Source organism: Buceros rhinoceros, unplaced genomic scaffold (genome assembly GCF_000710305.1).
Source record: "Buceros rhinoceros silvestris isolate BGI_N320 unplaced genomic scaffold, ASM71030v1 scaffold12658, whole genome shotgun sequence".
Taxonomy (NCBI): Eukaryota; Metazoa; Chordata; class Aves; order Bucerotiformes; family Bucerotidae; genus Buceros; species Buceros rhinoceros.
Genome location: NW_010426374.1, coordinates 1 through 19,903, shown reverse-complemented (window position 1 = coordinate 19,903; position 19,903 = coordinate 1). Strand labels below are relative to the sequence as shown.

Sequence of the window (19,903 nt, the reverse complement as noted above, 5' to 3'; positions counted from 1 at the left end):
GTCAAATAACTTCACCTGGGTGATTCTACTTATTGCACATATTTGCATCATAGAATTTCTAGCCCTCGTCAGGGAAACACAAGGGAGAGCTACTGAGGGAAAGAAGGCAGATGGTTACAAGACAGCAAAGGCCGTAATGAGATCTCTCAAAGCAGACAAAGAGAAGCTATCTAAACCCTAAGATTGTATTGTTTTAGCTTTTTTTTCCTATCATTGGCATGTAAAAGTAGATTTCAACAAATCCTAGTAGCAGAGATTTAAAAAATCCAAATATCTGCAAATACATAAATAGCATTAAAAAGGTATTTTTTGTTCTGCAGTTTGGGGTGATTTTTTTTTAGTATGGCAAGCACCTGTCTGTTAGCCATCTCTGGTGACAATTCTTTCCAAGACAGCGTGCTGCTGTGCTGCTGACGCAGCACTCAGCGTGTCAGATTTCCTTCATCATTGCAGCAAAGTGTCGCTTCCCGTCTAAATACAACATGGACTCTGAAACAAGGTGGAGAAAAGAGAGAACCACATTAGTAATTTCGTATCAGTACTACAGCAACTACACAGAATGGTAAGATGAAGAAGGTTTGCCATGAAATCCTGTTCAATTACCAGAACACCAATAGTTCATCTACTGAAATGACAACGTTCCAACAGAAAGGAAGCCCGCTTGTCCACACAGCTGTGGTGACAATGCACTAACTGCGTACTTGCCTCCGTAAGTTTTGGGGACAACCCGTGGGACCTCATTTTCTGACGTAAACGTAAAATGGAAGATATTTGTCGTCTGGTGCTCCCTGGTATCTGCATCATAAACCTCACTGTGTACTCGAACTTGGATGTAGTTTTCTTCTGTGTAGCAGACCTACTCAGTGAAGATAAGAGTTACAGTTCATAATTTATCACTGGCATCAAAAAAACTGTAACAGACTTCATCGCATTGTTTAACAAGGAAAGTCACACTCTCAGATTGCACAGTTCCTTATCAGGGATTAACAGTGACTACAGCAAAGGTAAGTTTTTCTCCTTTACAAAAGAAATCAACTCCTACCTGCCCAGAAAACAGTAATAAGGATCCAATTTCAACTGGCCTCTGAAACATTATATCATCAACGGATACGATAAAAGGTCTGGAACTCCTGAGCAAGAAGAAGTGAAATTTCTTTTCAAAAATAATACAAGTGTTTTGAGAAATATAAAATATTTCATTGTCAGCATTTGAATGTAGGGTTACTAGAAAATAGTTCTCTCTCTCATATACAGACCACAGAAAGTTACTAAAGAATTACGCCATCACCCAAGACAAAAACAGCTGGAGGAAACCTCTCACACACATAAAAATACACACTCTCTGAGGATCATTGTTGTATCTTACGACTTACACTTGCTAGGCAATCTTCACGCCACCACTGCTTAGGCCTCAGACTTCCCAGCACTGACATCAACCACTTTGCTTTCTGCCAGGCTGTGCACGCTCCATTAAACTTTTGCACAGGTCTTTGCTGGGTGATGGCTTCAGTCACATTTTCTAAGCACAAGCAATTACTAGAAGAATTTTAGAAACCATTCCTCTTGTGCATGAAATTTTTAAAATGTAACATTTACTTGATAAAATGTCTATTTTATATGGTTAGAAAACATATCTTCTAAAGTCGATCTTAGTAGCTTGGTAAGTTAAAAGAAAGCAGAAAAAAAGAGTGTATTTCATATTCTGACATGTAATCCTCAAAATCCAGGCTTGAAGGAGCAAGATCCAAATCTCTTCATAAATACAGACAGATGCTCTGAGTAAAACAGTGCTGTGCACCAACAGTGGAAGACTCTACTGGACACCTAGGTCTTTCCAGACTGTTTCAGACTGTCATTAGGTTGGTTTAGCTTGGATTCCTCACCAAGGAATTATGTGCACAGTGCTCTGGATTATATAAATATTAGGTCTACAACTCACCCATAGCTGCAAGCAGTTGCCCAGCCCAGTTCAAATGCCTTTCTCATGAGAAAACCCCCAAAGATCCTATTGAAGACGTTCCGCTCCTATACGTAGAAACAAAAAATCAACCTGCTGTATTACACATATTCTTTTGACAGCCTGGTGTTGAAGGCTGCACTTCAGTTCACAGTATTTAACAGAACTCCCAGCATCTGAATGTATAAAAAGCACTACTGAAATATATAAGCAAAAGTCCAAATGTCTGAGGCAACCTTACTTAACAGGAGCTCATCCGATTCATTTGACAACTTAAGATAAAAACTCTAAATTGTGTCTGCAATCAGAAGTCCAACTGAAACACTTCGTAATGGAATTTCTTTACACAAAGTGTCTGGTAAAAAAACAGAGTAATGAAAAATCTTCTGTTTGGCAGCGGCAATCCATACAGATAACAGAAAAACAGCAGAGGAAATTAAGTTCTAAACGCATTGCAAGGACTACAGAACGGAAAGAAAATGATGGATTGACCTGTCCTGCAAGACATATTAGTAACTGTTTCTGTAATTCATTGATAATTTCCACACTACCTGAGGATGGCAAATCTGTAGGCCTTTCAGCTTCGCATCTTCCATCCACACTGAATTGGGTGGTAATTTACGACTCCGGAAGCTTACTGTCCTTTGGAGGAGACAATAAACTTTATAGCCCACTTTAGCACAATTCAGAAGTCAAAAACACACAAATAGCAAATGCAAACACACACTAAACAAAAAACCCCACCAAAACAAAACAAAACAAAAAAACCCACACAGAGATACTGTCACTGAAAGCTGTTCCAACTGACCCTGAAGCCTTATCTAATGCGATATTTTGATTTGTAACTGCAATAAGCCTACGCTCCTGATCTTTCAAAAACTTCTGCCAGCGTTCAAGCTTATGGGAATGAACAAGCTCAAGAAAGGTACATCAAAGAAAAGATGAATCACACCCACAAGCACACGCTTTGTCAGAAAAGCCTTACTCTGTTCTTTAAGCCATATTAAAGGCACACAATGAGCAAACAGAATAATTCAACATCAAACACGCAGGGAGTCTGAGGTTTTCAAATCAGAGTGTGTACAAAACGTGTCTGCTGATTTTCAGGGAAAGCCTTGTCGCACTTTGGTAAACATCTCGGGAAGTAACAAGTGTATAATGTTAGTAAGTTAGAGGAATGATAAATCATCCACAAATACAACATTGCACTAGTGTCGTTAGGTGTTGTTCTATCACCACTGGCACTGGGTGGTTTCACGAAAATCTCAGGTATAAGAGAAGTACACCACCAGCAGTCTCCCTTAAATAACGCTGTCAGGTGTTACATTTAAAACACACTGCAAGGTTATCTGGTCAAAATATGACCAATTCCTGCCCTTGCAGATTTTTTTCTAGATATAACGGAAGAAAAATCTTAGACTGTGCAAGTCACATGGCTGCAGAACTATTTCATTCCCTTATTTGGTTTAATATCCTTAACCTTTCTCCTCAAGATTATTCCTAACAGCTTGCTCAGAAGCTCTTTGTGCTCACATGGTCACTTGCACAACCTAACACTCTTTAACAACAGACTATTCCAAGAGATGCAGTTGTCACATTCAAGTATGTACCTGTTTTAAATAAAATCCCAAGGAATTTAAATAGTGAAATGGGAAAATAAAACGCATGCATTTATTCCAGGCTACCCTATTCCTTCCACTCGAAAGGCACGTTACTTTTCTTTTTCACACAACTTCAGTTCTCCTCCACCCCTCCCCTTCTTGCCTTGTGTCCAGAGTATTAAGGAATATCTGATGAACTATGTTTCTTTCTTCTGCAGTGGGAGCCATTTTCAGTAAGGAAGCAGTGCTGAATTCAATCCTCCTCAGCTTGTTCACTAAACACACAAAAAAAGAACCATTTTGGGGTTCAAAGTAAAAAAAAAAAAAACCACAAATATTTGTCTTGGCTCTGAAGATTTTAACCTGTCTCTTTCCTTTTTTCTTTTTTCCCCAGTAAGTTAAAATCTGTGATTTCTCAGTCCCATAGATTCAAACACAAGTCTGGCTTTCAGCACTGACTGCATCAAAGGAAAAATAAGGCAGAAGTTCACTGATACCTCACCAGTGTAATGAAGACCTTTTATACACACACATACTACGACACCCACCCACTGTTCCTTCAGAAAACTGAAGTACTCCCCTCAAAGTACAAAAAACTGTATCAAACGAGAAACCCTAGAGAAGAAATAGTCTTACTCAGGTTTTGCCAGTGGTACAAGAATGCACGTTTATGGTAGAACTCATTACCACAGCCCACAATGACTGAAATTTTAGGTTAAAAGACCTTCTGTAAAGTGTATTCAGTTTTTAATGTTTCTCTAATTCTTTGCTTTAAAATTCCAACTTGAAACAAAGATGGAGCTACATACTCCTTCCCCTGCCCTCCCTGTTTCTTTCTCTGAATTTCTTTCCACAAGGAACATGGGCACCCAGACAGGTAAGGAGATGTGATGCACCCAGCAGACGCACCGTGGGACCCAGCCCAAGCACTAGGAAAGTCTGTGCTACACTCAGATCTGATGTGGAGGGAGCATCCTAGAAACTGAGGAGTCTAGAGGGGTGCAGAGCACATCGGGAGCGCCCTTGTCTGCCAGTTTAGCCAGGGAGCTTCCTAGAACAGGATAGCAGGCTCTTAAAACCTCTCTTACACTACTGACACACAGAAGACAGAACAAAAATCTGATTTTAAACAAATTATGAGCATTTCTACAGAGCAGAACTTCTGAAGTTTACTTCCTTCCAGCTACAAAGCTGAACATGAGGCAGATGTGCATACTACCAGGAAGTATGACATACATTCCCCTTGCTTGAAGATTTCTTCTTCCTCAGGGCTCTCAGGAACGAGAGGATTAACAAATGCTGGCCTACGGATGGGAATTTTTTTTACGTTACAAACTTTACAACAATTTGTCTCGTAAATACATAATAAGAGTCTTCTATTTTTGCTTACGTACACGGTACAAGAAGAAAAGACATACTTCAGGTTATATCACAGACATAAATACATTATTTCATAATGTGCTACTGCCAGCAGAATATCACACCAGCTTTAACTCCGAAGAGGCAGTTATGTAATCCAGCCACTACTCGGTGTAATTAAGAAAGAGTAACTGATGCTTAAGAGTTAAAACTGTGCCCATAAATTACAATGAAGATTATTCAAGCAGAAAGCTATTAGAAACTCAGCTAATGACGATGTGATGATCTCAGATAATCTAAAACAAATACACAAAACTGGAATGGTATCTATCATTCCTCCTGGAATAGAAAGAGCTCAGTGCTGTAGCTAGAGAAGTGTTCTTACAACCTAACACGTTCCCATGACAGCCTTATCAGCAACCAAAAGCTGTTTACCACATGTACCACTTATCAAAGAATACGATAGAGGCTGTCTTGAGCACAAATTTCTATGTTTATTTTACTGCACAAATAAGTTTACTAATCAATTACTAATTACAACATTATTTAATTTTTTAATTATTATTTCTTTTCACAAGGCAAGGCAAATGCTTACTTTCAAGAGCCACTCTTCCCCATAATTTATAATTATTATTTTTCTATTTTCAACATTTATACAAATGCTCAGATCAACACACACACACACACACAAAAATACCTGATGAACAATTCACCTCTACCCCAAGCCTTTTCTTGGGCTGGTGACAAGAGACATGCAAAGAGGATCTTTTCGCGTGGAACAAACTGCTCTTACCCAGTTTGCTAAACCTCTAGATTTTGGAGACACACCAGCTCATTCTCCCTCTTCTCAGTTCTAGACACACCTACATCAGCTCTCCTGTCCAAGCACCAACCTGCTGAGACGCAAGTTTACTCTGGTCCAAAAGCCACACAACTATAGTGCACATAACATACCCTGTACCTCTTGAAAGTTTTTTACCTCACACAGAATAAATACCCTCCTTAGACGGTCAACATGCTTCCAAAACACAGCTGGTCTGTGGCCAGCTGGCTTGAAGAACAGCCACTGAAGTTTCTATCTACCTGCACAAGTCCATACAGGCTTGCTCTCGATCAATCTGTTGGCGTATCATTACATCAGATTTGACGTAATTATTTTGCAAAATAAGTTCTTAAAATGGGAAGCATAAACCTAAGTTCGTGGGTTTTCTAAATGTATAGTATATTAATGAGTTCTTAAAAAAACTCATAAATCTGAAGAAAACAACCTAAAAACTACTTGTAACATTACCAGGACTAAGTAATTTTGTCAAGCAAACCCCATTCATTAAACATCTCTCTCTTCATTAAATACAGGCAATTATTTAACCTAGTTAGAAGCAGTATATCGTTTATTTCTTTTGCAGGCTATACAAGAAAGAAGTAAGAAATACAACCGCTTTTTCTGGTGCTGGAGTCACAAACCAAAAGCAAAACTGAGTAGTCTGTTACTTTAATGACTAAGGAATTGTAGAGAGAGGAAAACCAGAAAAACAACAAAGTCGGGGGTTTTTTTAAGTTCTTTCAGAATACTCATCAGTTCTAGGTTACTTACATAAGCAAGTTTTAGGCTGAATTATTCTGAGGACACCTACCACGTGTCTTTTAGGGAATTAACGGCACTATTCACTCAAAGACTGTTCAGCCACTGAAAGTCAATCTTTTCCGGCTTTATGGCAAAAAGGCCTACTACAACTACCGGAATGCGAGTGGGTTTCTAGCAGACTCCTTCACCTCTGTGCTCATCAGGCCAGTCACCCACACATGGGGAGAAGCCTGTGATCCCAAAAATAACATAAATTCCTGGTATCATCTGACTGCTGAAATCAATGTTCTAAAGCTTGCCACAGGCAAGTCACATTTGCCAGCAGAAGACACCGACTACGTGATTTATTCATCACCTACACTATACAGCTTCTACACACACATCGCAAGCAGCCACGTTTGCTATTTTCACCACAGCAGGAGTCTGAAAAATATCCTCCTGTCCTACAAATTACCGTTTATTCTCTGGGTCCCGGGCAACCATGACGAATGTTGCATCCAGCACAGGGCTGTAATCACCATCGTGTAGCTAAGAGAGACAGAAAACAATTTGATTTTTAAACTCTAAATCTGTAAACGTGCTTAGCAAGCTCTTCAGCTGACATCAACTCCACCACCACATCGTTCATGTCACTTACTTTCACCTTCTGTCATCCCTCACAAGACCTCTTGTAACAGACCAAAGAGAAGGAAATAACCCAAATTAAACCTCCAGTTTCAGGAATTTTGCAACATAAGCATTAAGCAGGGGTCTTTATTAGCTGCTTTCAGCTGGGAGGGAAAGAAAGCAACAGAGGCATTGTAGAAGGACCCACTTACCCTTTACTCTGAGAAATGCCAAAACATTTTTTGGTCAAAACCAAATTGACACTAATGCCAGCACTGTGAGGAGTTCAGACAACAAAGGTGTAACATTACCTTATACATAAGAGACTTTACTTAAGGGGACCAACTGAATACAAAAAGTATTTACCTGTTTATCTGGATTATAGCCACTAATATCACTGAAGTGTTTATAATGTTTCTTTGTTACTCTAAATAATTAAATAACCAAATTCATGTTTCGGTTAACTAAACAATTGACAGTAAATATTCAACAGAAATGTTATGGATTTTTAAAATTTAATTATTAATATGCCTTTTGCATCCTGCACAGTGTAGCCTAGTTACACCCTTGATTTATTTTTTATTATTTAGTATTTAATAACTTATTACAAAAAATATGCTACACAGTAGCAACTATGAACACAAGAGATACAATTTAATACTGAATCTGAATACCAACACTAAAATTTATAAATCTATAAAAAAACACGTCTAGAAAGAAAGACTGGCAACAGAGTATCTTGCTGCACCTATACTATTGAAAGACATCTTGGTCTTGAAACACCACGGCTGTCTCGAGCCCTTCAAAACCAGTCGTTCTGGTTAGAAAATATAATTTAGATTGCTAATGTCATCATCCACAATACCCTCTGAAGTGCCTCGTGCCTGCCATAAGATGAAGAGAAGTTACAGGAACTAACCTGTAGCATGTGCATCTTCACTTCCATTGATGTCTTCCCAACCCAAGAAACATTGCCTGTGAATTTGATGTCACAGTCTGGATATATAATCTTCTTGCACAAATCTACGAGAAAAACATCAGAGGTTACCGGAGACAGATCACTTACATCTAATATTAGAAAGAATGGATCCTCTAAGGCCTTATTGTGTTCTGCAAGTGGTAACACATGCAAAGACAACCCAGAAAAGACAGCTGTTGCAAGGGACCACACTGCTAGCCTGAAGTTTCTGCCTGATCAACCTTACAAAGCCAGAACAGGAGGAGGAAGTAGACATACAGATGGCAGACGGAGGGCAGACCCACAGAGGTGTTCAGCAGAACATGTGACACACTCCACTCCACCAGAACAAATATTGTTCAATAATGAAGCTAAGACACTCATGTGCCAAAATAAAACCAAACACAAAAGTGCAGGAAGCATGTAAACTGTATTTTGAAGGGAAGGGAAATAGGAAATGCTGAAAAGTATCTACAAAACCCTCTTCCCTCCTCCCTTCAACAAAAGCCACAGGACTCAGAGTTCAAAGCCAAAAAAAGCTGAAGTGAACTAAACAGAAGAAGCAAGAAGGTATCCTCAGTACCAACCACGGGAAGACAGCAGCTGCTGAAAGAGTAAGGCAAAGATGATGAAACCATTTGTAGTGACCAAATTGCCACTTACTGATTTTATCCACCAGAGCTGTAACTATTGATAAGGGAGACCTTGGCTGCGCTTCCTGCTTGGTGTGAGTGTAGCAAATAAGAACTGTGGAGAGACCAAAAACGAAGTCAGCTCTTTAACAAAAACCGCAGTTGAGCAGATCAAAGCCATCTTCGTGGAACACGAGAATTACCTGCAAAACACAAACTAAAGTATCATACTGTACGAGTTCACATGACTTCTGCATTTTCATGTATCTAACTCACAGGATTGCTATAAAGAAAACGGTGATTCAGCAGCTCTCTCAGTTATATGCATATTTACTCACTAGAAAGAGAAATTTAGGTGAGCACTTTAAATCCACTTCCAATCCCACATAGTATCTTCCCTCCACCCCTGCCGCCCACTGTCTCACATCGTTCCTACTTTCTATTTTGATTTCATGCAGGTTGTCCAAGGATACCTGCTATCTGAGGACTTATTTTCAACTACTGATTCCTTTAAAGAGGCGTAGATTAGATAAACTGTGCCTTACAGGCACGAGAGCATAGTCAGAGGTATTTATTACACTGTAATTACTACTGCCAAACCACTATTTAAATTAACTAGCTCTGCTCATAAGGGCATGTCCAAGTAAACAGACTCCTTACAGAAATACAGTGTTGCAAAGACTTTTTTTTCCTAGTGCTCACGTGATTCTCACTCAGTACAGATTTCCATAATCAAAAGTATCGGTCTGTACTTAATGAGATAAGAGAGTATGAAGCTCTCTGTCCTTCCAGGTAATCTAAGATCTTTTCCTAAAATCACTGAAGTCACAATTGTAAAAACCGTTATGCCCATCACCACTTGCCATCAATATGATTAGTAAGAGTCTGGATAGGATTTATAAGAATCCTATTGCAAAAGATAAAAAACTGCAAGTCAATCAGACCCTCATGTAGGTCATCTGCCAAGATCACAGAACATACTGGGAGGGAGGGAGAAGGGGATGAAACGCTACATTGTCCTGTGAAAACTGTGGACCACCATGCTGATTATTCTGTAATTGGGACAGAATCTTGATTAACCCAAAACAATACATCCCCAGTGGAACTGACTGAAACCCAGTATGACTACAAACAAGGCAGAGACATTCTGTGCTGCACGAGGAAAAACTTCTAGTAAAACCAAACTTCTAGTAAAAGTAAACTAGACTTCTAGTAAAAATACGTGATTCCTTCTCTAAGGGAGGGAACTTCATCTGTGTTACTTGTGCACCCTTTAAAAGGGCATAGATACATACCTCCTAAACTGTCAAGATCTTCAAGTATCCTTCCAAACCTGTAAGATATGGGTTTTGACAATTAAATACCTACTTATATAGTAAATGAAAGTTTACACCTTTCTGTGTACGTAACATAGTTGCTTTGTTACCTTACACTGTTGTGTACATTCAGGTACTTTTCTCGTATTTCAGGCTGACTTCCTAGAGGTAGAATAACTTCCAAGTAGCTATCCTTCATTCTCCTAGGAGGGAGATCTTCCTGTCGTTTTGCCAGTAAAGTATGAAGAGCTTTTCTTTCTTGCATTGCTTGCACATGATCCCTAGAAAGAAAAAAAAAAAAAAAACCACTCTGGATGGAGCATGACAACAGAACTGCAATCCTAGCTAAAAGCTGCCACATTGAAGATTATCAAAATGAAAACAAAAAAGTAGTAAAAATAGCTAGACACAATAAGTGTGCCTTGAAAAGAAAGTGAAATGCACATAAGAGATATGCTAAGCAAGACTTAGCATAAGTAAATAATTGTGTGTACAAGTGGCAAGCACATACTTTGTACTAAAGCGATGAATAACCTCTAATTCTGAATGCTACCAAAATGGTTTCCCGTGAAAAGAGCAATTCAGACATAATTTAACCTATGAGGGTTTGTGCATATTCACGTCTTCCATAGCTACTGTATCACAACTCTTCCTACAGTGCCAGTTTTAAAGGACTGTCAACTTCAAATCTCTCCCAAGAAGTAAAGCATAGTGTAGGTTAGTACTAACAACAAAGAGAACTAAACTGCTAAGACTTGCTGTCATCCATGGTTGAGTTCTCCCATTACAGCATCAGTTTATTCAGCATACACCGGATCAGCAAGCTAAAGAAAGGGAAAATTAACCTCTCTCTTCTTACCCAGTCACCTTACAACTATACAGGAAAGTATTAGAAAGAAACAATACAGGAAAGGGAGCTCTACCCCTTCAGAGCACCACCAGGTCAGAGGGGTTGCAACTCTCACAAGAGCGTAAGGGCCAACTTGGTGCCACTTCCTTCCAATCTACCAAGTTGGTTCCTTGCAGAGGTGTCTATGAGATGTAACGATCTTGCCCAACACTCCCTCTTACCTGTTCCTCAAAAGTTCACTCCCCTTAGAAGTGCAACTTGACTGAATAAAGCAGGTATTTCATGACATCGCTTGAATCAACAACAAAGCATTAAAACCCTACGGGTTTAACATGCAACAGCCCCCATATAAAGCCAAGCAGTATGCAAAACTATGAATACATTTCACAGAGCAAAAGAAGGCATGAAACACTTTCTAATCAAACTTAGTTTTAAACTTGCCATTCATTTAGCCGTGCATGCTGTACTACTGAGATCTGAGTGCTACTGTGTTTAACAAAAACAAATTAAAAAAATAAAGAAAGAAAACAACAGAAAGAACCTTTTCACCAAAAAGAAAATCTGCTTTCAAGTTTTGACTTTGGATGAATTCTGGGTATTAACCATTTCAGATGAAGACTTTTTTGGCTGGAGTTTTATTTTTGGAAGAGAAGAGGTACAAAGCAGCCATGCTTCTACTTATTTAGATTCCTTCTTTTCTGTTTAATAATTTTTGGGGAAATATGAATAATCCATGATCAAAGATAGTAAAAGTCCAGCAGAAAATCTGTTAGTTTTGTTTGTTTTAAATATGAAATATGGTTTACCTCATCTGGGCAACATGACTACTGCAGAGTTCAGAGAAGACAGAAAACCTCCTCCAGAGGGTTAATGTTTGAAGTTATGCCACTGCATAGAAATAGAATATACTAGATGGCTAAGGGAAAGATGCAATGTCTAAGGTGATGCATCTTTATGCTTTTCAAAAGACTTGTTTCCAAGGCCTTTCAGTGAAAGGTTTAAGAGAAATTAATCAAAGTGAATGATAAATTTGTCTACAAACACAGAGAAACCGATCAATTAAAATTAAACTATATTCTGTTTTCACCAATCCCATCCTGGCTCCTCTGAGGTCAGCAGCGGAACTCTTCTTGACTTCAGCTTCAGAAGGTACTCTTCAATACACGAAGGATTGGGCTCAAAGCAATAGCATTTTTCAACAGATAAACACTTTTACACACTGCAGTACCAGTCATGCAGTAACAATACTCCATCTAAATATTAATTAATGCCTGCCCCAAATGTTCTGAGAAATTACATTACTTATTTCTGAAATGGACTCAAATCTACCTGGACTAAAAGTACAGATTAATAGTTTTAATTGTAATTTAAGTAAAAAAACCAGAATAAATACGTAAGCAAGGTATTTCTTTCCAATACAAAATGCTACGGGTCTTTACAAAAGAAATTACGAACCAAAGTTTCCTTTTAGCAAAATTAATGGCCAAAGGCGTTCCTCCAACATGCATCTCTCCTCTCTCCCAGCAATCCAGATACATGTGTACCAGTCCTTTCCTAGGTCCCATTTTGGGACCCCTGTCAAGCTATTCCCCTGGTTTGTCGTCTTCAGCCACGCTGTGCCCTAACTCAATTAAAGCACCAGCTGTTCAGCCTCCCCATGTGTCAGCTCTTTGTCACTCCATTTCAAAAGTGGGATCTCAAAGGCTACATGATCCATGTCCTCCAAACCTCCCCATATTAAACCCACCATTCTCAAGCACTCCCAGTTATGGGCTCCCCACCTTCACTTCTTCGTGGTAGCCGAAGCATACTGTACTCTGCAAACCATTTCTGCTGTATTTTATACAGCGCAAGAGACATACCTATCTAAGAAGAACACTGCTGTGGTGATCCTGGCTTCAGTCCGCTCTCCTTGCAGACTGGGAGCAGCAGGGGAAGACAAATGGATGGAAGAGCAGATTTGACCCAAGCCATTGAAAATCTTGATCCACAGATGGTATTTCCAAATGGTGTGGTGAAGTGTGGTTAACTCCCCAGCCACTCTGGGCTGCAGGAAAGGCTTTTTTATAAATCAACTGCCAGAGACCTTTCCGGCCGACCTAACGAAAATTTCAAGCCCCCTCACGCTTAGATCCTAGTCTTACTCACCAAAATCTAGGCTTCCCAGACTCTGACATTTTCTTTAGTGTGCCTATAATCCTATGGAGATAAACATGGCCAGAAGGCCTGCACACATCAGACGCTCCATCCAGGCAAACCTCTCTTCATTTCCTTATCAGTGCACAAAGTGTGAAAGAAGAACTCAGCAAACACAGCCATACGGAAATTAACCCTCAATACAGTAAATATGGCTCCAGCTGAACTGCAATACCTAATTCCCCCAGACTGTCTTTCTCAAAACTGTTAACAGTAGAGGATTACAGTCAACTCTGGCTTATTCCATGTAATGGAGGGAGAGGAAGGTAAGCAAAGGAAGCCAAAACATCAATTATTTAAATTATATGTAAATTAATCTAAAATTAAGTTACAGCAGAGAAAATAAATGCCCAAGATGCTCCTGAATAAGGAGACCCCAATCTCAAGCTGACTGTTTTCCAAAGCGGCGTGGGTACTGCCAGGTCATTTGTAATGCAGCTTGTCTCACACTGAACCAGCCCAGTTGCCCCTGAATCCAGCACAGGATAAATCCACCATGTGGGTAATCCACCTAAGAGGTAATTACTCAAGAGCCACACAACACTTCCAGCTAGGCTCGACCGCTCTTACAGTATCAATCACGTTCAATGCTAATGGCAGAATCTTGTAAGCATCAAGACCACATATTTTTTCCTTCGGTGCTACAGATATTAAGCAGGAGAAATCTCAGAAGTTTGTGATCCACAAAGTAACAATTTTGAAACCTTTTTTGAATTAGTTTTTAGCAGGATCTTCCTTATTCCCCAGTCAGCAAGCTAACATTAACTTCCATTACCACAGCTCTGAGTGCTACCTGAGTTTCACAAATAAAGTAAAATACAAACAATGTACACTGTACCTCCAGTTGGTAGATGCTCCCACTACATCCCTCAATCTGTTCCGCACTGAAAAAAAAAAAAAAAAAATCAAAGCAAATCAAGCTTAGTCCTGCAAGTGATGAATGCGAGGTTGCCTGGTACTAAAAGGCATAACCCTCATCCCAGAACACGAAAATTAAGCAAATTCATGCAAACAGCAGCCCAGAAACAAGTGTTTGGCCAAATTCACTGATGCTGTTAGTAGGCATATCACAAAAATGGGTTGAGTAACATGATTCTGTAGCTTTCTGTGTACAGCCAACAAAGAGTGTTTATTAACGCAAACACCTGCAGTGCTAATTAACAGTTGAAAGAGACAGCGAATCAAGATCAGATTAAGGAATTTTGATGTGAAAATATTTCAGCCTAAACACAAACAAACTGTGGACATAACACAAATCAGGAAGTCATAAAAGAACATAAAAAAGAACATTGCAGCTGGGAGACAGGGCACGAGACTACTGTTTACATAAACCCACCCACGAAGGCAGGTAATGTCAGCAGACTGGCTGTTAATTTTTAGCAGCCTCAAGAACAGCGTTAAGACACTGAAGACAGGCCTATAAAATTGATTCCGGCGCTGTCTGCACTATCAGAGCTAATACTAGTTCTGCACAAATTTTTCCTAAGTTTCAAGAGAAATCTGCATCAGCAGTTTTTCTACTCTTTCCTCCAATGAGGCTATTAAGTGTGCCAAGATCCCATCAAATCTATCAAACTGCTCCATCGGTGTTAGGCAAGTGAATGTATGCTATGTGGACACACTCAGAAACAAGCAGCAGCAACTCCCAAGCTCAGAACAGAAGTTGAGAATTATATAGTACGGCTTCCTTGCTTACATTCAAAGACTTATAGACAAGAAGGCTCAAATATTAGGGCAAAATAGTTAAGGACACATCAAGGATGGGCTATCAAAAAAAAAAATCTAAAATTTAACGATGAAACAGAAAGAAGGCTGCTGGTGATCCAAGAGCTGATCCTTTATACTTTTAGGTTATTAGACATCATCAGGCTTGGCACTTCTCTAGCGAAATGTCCGAACCAAGTAATCCCTGTGATCGGCAAGCTGTCCTGTGAACCCTGGAGTGAGCAGAGCCTGATTTCCTAGGTATTTAAATTACATACCCCTTCTCTCAGCCAGAACTACTCAGCTCTGCCCCACTCCTCCCCATACAGGCACTTTAGTTTCTGCTGCTTTCCTGCCCAAGTCCCCCACAACACCACCACTGCAATATCCCTAACCTCCCCTTCCTTATTCCTTCTCCAACAACACTCTCAGCTCCATCTCCACACTCCCAGCCCGCTTCTGGTTTGCCTGCCCTGTAGACAAGCCCCAGCATAAGCTGCAGTTAGCCCAGAGGTAGGCAAGGGGCTGACTGCCAACCAGTCAGCACAGAGATCCGTCGCTCATCCCAGCTAACTGCCAGCAGACACCGGGGTCTGTGGCTGACCCCAAGGCTGGCTCTGGCACCCTAACCAACCTCTGACTCGAAAGCCAGTTTTTACAAAGCTTGTGGAAACACGTTTCTCTTCAAGATTTGGACTCATCTATTTTGGCTGACATGAAGCCACAAAAGGTTCTGGAAGAAGAGGGGGACAAGAAGGTAAGCAGACAAAGGAAAAACAGATTGCTTAGGCCTCATTTATTTAGGAAATTAGGCTAAATACATGTTTTGAAATTAGAAGAGTTCCTAATGCTAAGAAACTAGAAAAAAGTTACTAATTCAAAGAAAAAATTTTCAGCGAAAGGAAACTGATTGAAAATCTTAGAGTTGATTTCTTTTGGGAGGGGGAAAGGTCTGATTTTCTTTGTTTTCCAAGAAGCAGCAGCCTTGTTCGCAGAATGGGTACTCCCTTCCTGTTACTCATCCTCCACCTGTGAGGCCGCCATAGCATGCAATCGATTAATACAGTGTTAGCAGAAACACTGTCAGAGCTCCTAGAACACAAAACCTCAATTTCCAACAGCGTGAAGACTGTGCTGGGATGAAGGGGGAATAAACGGCACATTCTTTGTATTTAAAATAAGTTCATCTTCCTTTTCAACTCTGAAGAGGTAAAAAACTCTGAAAAAAACCCGTGGGTCCAAACCTGCAAACATTTATATGCACTGTTGGTCCCATTTAATACTACTGATTTCAATTTTAGGCATACAAGTAAACATCTGCCAGGATGAGACCACATAATTTTTATTTTAACAATAGAAGTGTTTCTAAAATGCTGCCAAGCTAAATATAGTCCATTTTACAGTGTATCCATAAGCACACAGGTTTTTCTCTTTTTTCCCCTCTGGTAAGACTATATTGATTTTCTAGGTATTACTTACAACTGAAATTTAAGTAAGTAATTAAACATTAAAATCCATAAACTCTTTCACTTTTCTTATCTGGCAAATTTTCAAATGTGCAAAACAGTTACAGCAAATGGGGTTTAATCTTCACTACCACGTTGTGTATTATCGCAGTTGTCTCCTAAACCATGACAAGTGGATCACTAATGCCAGAGCAGCAGGTCTGAGTTTATTTGCACTGTGCTGTGACGAAGGACACGAGGGCAGCCAACAAGATCGCTGCATTCACCTCTGACAACGAGATCCATACGCCCTTCTCCTGGTGCCTTCCCATGCTGTATCCAGGTTCAGGCAGACCACTACAATGTATTTTTACCAGCAGTTTTGACAAAGAGCTTGGTCTGAACTTCAGTGAAAGATGCAGATTCGACTGTGTGAAATAAAGGTAAGTACCGCAGGAGTTCCTGCGTAAGAGATTTTTTTATCCCACAAGCCTCTTAAAAGAGCATTATCCAGCACGTCACCAGAAACACAGTGTGTTGACAGAGGTCTAGAATAACAATATTGCCACAAATAAGGTCAGAGCCTTCACTGAAGGCAAAGAGGCTTTAAGCAAGTCAACAGAGAAGAATAATAGCATTTTATTTTTTGTGAATGCTGAAGTAAGGAAAAACAGTAGTTGAGTAAGTTTAGTGTTATAGCAAATATTAAAATATGTACAGATTACCACAACACACCATCATTCACATGAATGGGTAAGTGCCCTGTGAAACGGAAAACACAGGTTAGATAACCAATTAAAAGAAACAATGCAAATTACATCTAGTAAGGAGTCACCTGACTATTCTACCTGCTCGAGTTTGATTTCTGCACCTTCCTTAACTCTAGTAAGCAACTGTAGGCAACCTGTCCTTGCTTGATTTACAGTGGGTATCTTCATGTTTCCAACTTGGTTCGTGTTTCCTTCAAAGACAGATTCCCAGTTCCTCTGCCTGCTGGCTCTGCTTGCAGCGTAATTCCAATCAGTTTTGCAAACCTGGTACTACCACCTACTGTTGACAAACACCATTGGAAAGAATATCTGGAGCATTTGGAAAATGCTGGAAAGAATATCTGGAAATTTGGAAAAAATATCTGGAAATAAATTTGGAAAGAACATCTGGAGCACTTTGGAGGAAGCGGGATGAGAGCTATCTCAGAGGAAACTTCCAAAGTCATGTTTCATGTAGCCTTTGGGAGAACCAAAGGAAGCAGTGAGGGTATTCACAGGAACAGGACTCAAACTAGGACCCAAAGATGGGAGGAAGCCTGTGAAAAGCTCATTAGTATTTGGTGTTTTGTGAAAGCATGGATACCAAATTAAAGGAAACTAGTTTACATATCTGCAAAAGTTTGTAAAATGTTATTTAAGTGTTACAATTCTGGAACACAATCTCAAATATTTACAGTTTTTATAATTAAAAAAATTAATCTAACTTGGAAACAAATCAGAGGCAAGGCCAGGATGGCCTCACTGCTTCATTATTGTTATTGGCCTTGTAGGTCGTATCTTTATCAAATATTCAAATAAAAGAGCAGGGTAATATTTCCAAGTATGCAATATTCTGTATCCTTGCTTCTCTGCTTTAACCTGCCAAATTACTATTTATTCAGTATAATGAAAAAAGTTCTCTAACAATGAATAACGTTCATTTTCTCTTTTACTGGAGAACCTGTGGTTTCTATGTAGAGAACAAAGGAGAAAAGAAGATCTCAGAAACAAGCAAACTCCATGAAGGAATTATTTGCACCTGGCTCCACTTTTTCTCAGGACATGGGATTAGAGTGTAAGAAAACTTTCTTAAAAGCTTCTGAAACAGTACTATTACGGTTTAGTACTATCAGAGAGCTAAAACAATGTTTCAACACACAGTTCTATTGACGAGGGCATTTTCACGAGGCAATGCTGCTGATCTGATTAAAAGATTTCTCTAAGTTTATGCAATTAATGGTACCAACACATTAAAAGTGCTCTAAGACATTGCACTCAGTTCCTCCATTCTTGGCCATTCTCTCCAGTCACCACAGAACCTGCCTGTACCATGTCACCTTTCTATCTACAGCCAACTTGAGAAGTGGGTGTCCCTCCAGAAAAGAATCACACGTTCTTCAAAGACGTTCTTTAGAACCAGATGATCCTCTAAATCTGCAACCTCAATGTTTAGGCATAATTCTTGCTATTAATCTCCAAACATGCTATTTTTCTGATTTTCTACTACTTCCTAATCACATTATGAGCTGACAGTCAAGGGCATGTCCATTATCCAAATCCCATTAAAGCATGAAGGGTCACCACCTGAAAGAACAAACTCCTTAGAAACACTGCTAAAACTTCCACAGCACGGCCAGTTACTTTACCTTCAGACATGTCAGGAAGCACTGGGGAGCCACCAGTCCCAGAAGTGAGTGTCCTAGCCAGAACGAAAGGAAGTTTCCTCATGGCGCACATGGTGCTATAGGCAGAGCAGAAAAAAAATACTGTCATTAAAACTAATGCCATTAAAATAATTTAGGATTCATTTTTGGAATGACACTGTTTACTTCAGAAAAAACACTCCTTATTTTCGCCCTCCTTTTAGAGCCAGATACAATCAGTACAACAGTTCGAGCCAGCTGAAATTCCTACTGACATCGGTCCTTATCTGAAAAGAGGAAGGAAGAATGAATCACTGGTGGTAACTGTTCTCTTCAGTGACTGTTCAGATATCCTGGGACAACCAGCTTAGACTGAACATCACCTTCTACCGTGTAGACATGCTAACAGACAGGGTCCCCGTGCATCTAGGAAATCATCCATGACCCTAACCACACGCTTCTCCTGAACTTGGCTGGTGTGCATAGTGCTGGAAGGTGGAATATACCAATAAGATCACCAGGTCTCCCATGCAGTCCCATTCAGCTAAGCCTGGTCTTCTCCATGGCTTAGTATTGCTGCAACTCAGAACAAGTCTGAAGTGCAGAGTAAAATCCCCGTAGCCATGCAGCAAGGAAGGTCAGCCATGAAACCCTTCAAAGAATGTAATCTACCCAGCAATTCAGTAAGTGCTCAACCAGGTAGCAGCCAGTGCAATTCTTCCAAAACTGTGGTAACACACAAAAAAAAAACAAACTAGAAAAACCCACACACAGGTCAGGAGGAGTAAAGCCCCTTGTTCACAATGTTATGTGAAGGAAGGAACATGGGTTGTCCTTACTTTTCTTCAGTTGAAGCTGAGGTTTCACCTCAAAAGAGAGGGAAATCCCCAGGGAACAGCAGCAGAGTAGGGCCACGTACACATCTCTCTGTATACCTATATCCCTCCTGTATGTATCTGCACAGCTATATATCATGTACACACAGGCCTCCTCTGCCCGCAGGTATGCCAGGAGTACTTACGGGAGTAGAAGAGAAACACCAAAAACCCACAAACCAACCAACCCGCACAACTCCTCAGAGGCCAGCGCTCTGGCATGCGGCAGAGACGACATAACTGGCAATGGTGAAAACTCTCTGTTACTGGAGCAGCTTCTGGACTCACGTCTCATGACCTCCCGCTCACCCCAGCCCGCACCCCCGCGGGATCGCATCGTGCTCGGTGCCACTCGGACGTGCTGAGCGAGGGCTCGGTGCCGCTCGGACATGCTGAGCGAGGTGACAGGCGCCCTGCACCGACGAGC

The 19,903-nt window shown here is 40.2% G+C and overlaps 1 protein-coding gene across 1 annotated transcript; it reads right to left on the bottom strand.

The window, feature by feature from the left end:
- Window positions 1–430: 430 nt before the first annotated feature.
- Window positions 431–18,686, bottom strand: ACOT9 (acyl-CoA thioesterase 9). Its single transcript, XM_010141473.1, has 14 exons — window positions 18,605–18,686; window positions 13,899–13,944; window positions 10,125–10,295; window positions 9,994–10,031; window positions 8,730–8,813; window positions 8,028–8,131; window positions 6,957–7,030; window positions 4,795–4,862; window positions 3,722–3,833; window positions 2,509–2,599; window positions 1,940–2,025; window positions 1,043–1,130; window positions 706–856; window positions 431–489 (listed from the first exon to the last, which is right to left on the bottom strand). Exons 1-14 carry the CDS (start codon window positions 18,684–18,686, stop codon window positions 431–433), a joined length of 1,254 nt encoding a protein of 417 aa, XP_010139775.1.
- Window positions 18,687–19,903: the final 1,217 nt, after the last annotated feature.